Source organism: Vollenhovia emeryi, unplaced genomic scaffold (assembly GCF_000949405.1).
Source record: "Vollenhovia emeryi isolate VEMERY1.0 unplaced genomic scaffold, V.emery_V1.0 DF939141.1, whole genome shotgun sequence".
NCBI lineage: Eukaryota > Metazoa > Arthropoda > Insecta > Hymenoptera > Formicidae > Vollenhovia > Vollenhovia emeryi.
The window spans coordinates 1,174,729-1,178,040 of NW_011967225.1; the positions used below are offsets into that span (position 1 = coordinate 1,174,729).

Genomic DNA, 3,312 nt, shown 5'->3' on the forward strand with positions numbered 1-3,312 from the left:
TTCCCCTTATCCCCTCTTTTCGCGTGTGCGAGAGAGAACGCACAGACACGAAACAGAGTGCATCCTTTTCTACGTGAGCTCTACCCCCACTCCTGAAATTTGAGAGAACCAGCAGTCTAGATATACTATGTCTATGCATGGACCTAAGAATCTCTGGACCGAGCATGCGGCGAGGGGGCTGGCAAATTTGCGGTAAGGGGGGCGAGAGTGCTCTCCTTTTCTGTCCTCTTGGACCTCTCTTTCTACAAGAGGTCACAGTGACCTCTTGTAGAAAGAGATACCATGAGATACCAAGAGGACAGAAAAGGAGAGCACTCTCGCCCCCCCCTTACCGCAAATTTGCCAGCCCCCTTGCCCGTTCTCCCACTTCGTGCTCGGTCCAGAGATTCTTAGGTCCATGCGTGGACCAAGTTCTAAAGGCCTGTAATATAACACATGCCTGTTATATTACATTTGCATTGATGTAATGTAATTGTTACTTTGGTGTTTGCTGGGCTGTGTTCACGTTGCTAGAACTTGGTCCAAGTTGTAGTTTCGAGAAATGTGTGGCCAATTAACTTGCAGCTATTCCATAAAAGCTGCAAGTTGATTGACTACAACTTGGACCAAGTTAAAAATGCGTTAAAAAATTCATGTAAAAGGGTTCTGTATAAATACGCGACACGGCCCTGCCTAGAAAATTCCATGTAAGGACCCACTTGGTGCGGCCCTGACTCGAGCCGCCTACGCCGCTCTAGTAGTAGGGATGGCCGCCATCTTGGGCCACCATCTTCAAAATTTTAGTATAAATGTGGAAGCACAACGCTCGGAGCTTCAATTCGAAGCCAGCTCCCGACCTGCTAACACCTAGTCCTAGTTGAGTCCTTGTAACTTTACCAGAAAATATACTTGAATATTTTACCACTTTTTAACCTTACTAACTTCCATTCTTGTCGAATATTACGTAACGAACCTTGGACAGACTGGTGCGTACCCACGCACGGTATTGACAAGGCTAGTAGTGGATGCTCCATGGTGCGAACCTCCGCACGGGGAATCCTCTTGTAATAACGACTTTTTCCACGCACAACCTCCAAATTTTCAATGCCCAGCAGAACCCGGCGAGCTGGAAGGAAGTACCAATTGCGCAGACTTGCGTATGAGTACAGACATGCTCCCGCGACCGACATCGGTCTCGGGATAACGCCGTCCAGTTATTTACAAGAAACTATTGAAAGTGAACCTTTCAAGTTGACGTCGTTGAGTGATGAGTACCCAGACCTGCCGCCTCGAGATATTCCTGAGGAAGATCCACGCCGCTCCCTAGAGTCGAGGGACGAGTTCCTGGATAATTCTTACGGAGGCGCCAGTCCAACTTCGTCAACTAAGGAAAAACAAATTTTCCACAAGGTAAGAGTGACATACTTATCCAACGAACAGGAAAATTGTTTTCCGACTTTGTTTTTCTCGCGACCCTTCGGGTTCACTTTTACTTTTTCCGTTCAACGCAAAAATTCTCCGTCATTACACGTAGCATATCTTTAATGTGATCCTTCGAATAGCGAGTCCATTCGCGGGTGAAGTTACCCTCCCTATTTCTCAAGAGCGTATCCGCGGATTTCCTATCAGCTGGATATACTCGGCCCTCTGTAGAGAAACGCGATTTTACCTTGATCTATCAGAGAATAAAAAGAACATTTGTTTGGATTGTCATCGTGTCAAACCAGCCATAGAGCAGAGCGATTTCCAATTTACCTTGCGACGATTCATTTATATCGGATATACCGTCACTGATAACAAGTGCTCTGAATGCGGAGCGGGACTTTTGATTCACCGGCCTGTGACGGATTGCGTGTTCTGTTTTCAAGTATTGAAAGATTTTCTTAAGTATTGCGAGAAGGTTGCAGATCGCCCTCACGACGACCCCGTAAAGGCCTTCACACATAAAATTCCGTAAGGACGTAAAACGTAAGCGTAAGAAAATCAACAGGTTGGATTTGCTACTGCTTGCGTCATTGCCTTACGTTCTCGACTGTGATTGGTCGATTTTCTTATGCTTACGTTTTACGTCCTTACGGAATTTTATGTGTGAAGGCCTTAACCACGGTCTTATACACAGGTCGGGACACTCGTGGAATAAAGCGTGCTCGAAATGACGCCAATATGGCGGCCAGCTCAGGGGAGCGATCACGTGCACCGATCGAATTCGAATTCGAGAAGGAATATGCCATCCGATACCACTCTTCGTACATGATCAATCTATGGTCTGAGGGAAACTATCCTATAATAAATAAGCATGAACCATGAAACCTGTAGAGTAGAAACGTATGAGAAGTCGACCGATCGAATTCGATCGTGCACGCGATCGCTCCCCAGGCCTGTTTTCGCAGCGCATGCGCAAAATCCAGTGCTCCTTCCGACTATCATGTTAAATAATGGATTTACAAACATCAGTTTATTAGTATCTCCATACTATTTTCAATTAAAAAAAAACCTTTTTTTTCGCCTTTGTGGATTGCTGGCATTAACCGCCGCTGACACTCCTTCCCATCTGCAGGTATTAACCGCCGCAGACACCCCTTCCCATCTGCTGGCATTAAAGCCTATCACACAATGCGAGGCAACAGGCAACAGGAATAGGGAATAGAATTTTTGACGCGTTGGATTCGTCGGAAATTTTCCTTCAACCAATCCAACGCGTCAAAAATTCTATTCCCTATTCCTATTGCCTGTTGCCTCGCATTGTGTGATAGGCTTAACTACCGTGGAATATGCCCGTGGCTGTGGCATTGAACCGCCGGGCTACACTTAACTCTGAAATGTTTTTTCATTAGATGGTAAAACGCGGGCACCGTTCCGGGCGTCAACATCGGGGACGTATGGAGAAGTATCTCCGCAGACTGCGGAAAGTGTTAGTTATCGTTTTGAACGTCTTCGACCAATTTCTGTTGGACACGACGGCAGCCCGTTCAGGAACGTTGCGACGCGAACTCAATATTCAAGACCAGCCTGCGGCCAGCCGTAATTTCTCGGTGTCCAGCGACTCTACACTCCAGCATCGAGAAGCATCGATCTCTCGTATTCCCCAAATTATAGAAGAAGACGAAGACACATTGCCTTATCCAGATTGGCAATCAGACGATAATAATGCGTCTAAAACATCTACGTCCACTAACGTGGATTAAGTAGATTCGAGAATTATAATCCAGGAGATTCTGATGAGTTAACATCTACTACTTCAGAATAAAACTTTGTGCCCTCATCTAAGTCTAGATTAATTTCAAATAAGTTCCTGACCACCTGCCCTATCCAACCGACTCCAGGGGTGCTTTC

General features: G+C 46.0%; 1 protein-coding gene across 1 annotated transcript; it reads left to right on the forward strand.

Annotated features, from left to right (window-relative positions):
- The first annotated feature begins 582 nt into the window (after window positions 1–582).
- Window positions 583–3,306, forward strand: LOC105567003. The gene is made up of 2 exons (XM_012021494.1): window positions 583–1,389; window positions 2,814–3,306. Exons 1-2 carry the CDS (start codon window positions 1,084–1,086, stop codon window positions 3,162–3,164), a joined length of 657 nt encoding a protein of 218 aa, XP_011876884.1. The 5' UTR covers window positions 583–1,083; the 3' UTR covers window positions 3,165–3,306.
- Window positions 3,307–3,312: the final 6 nt, after the last annotated feature.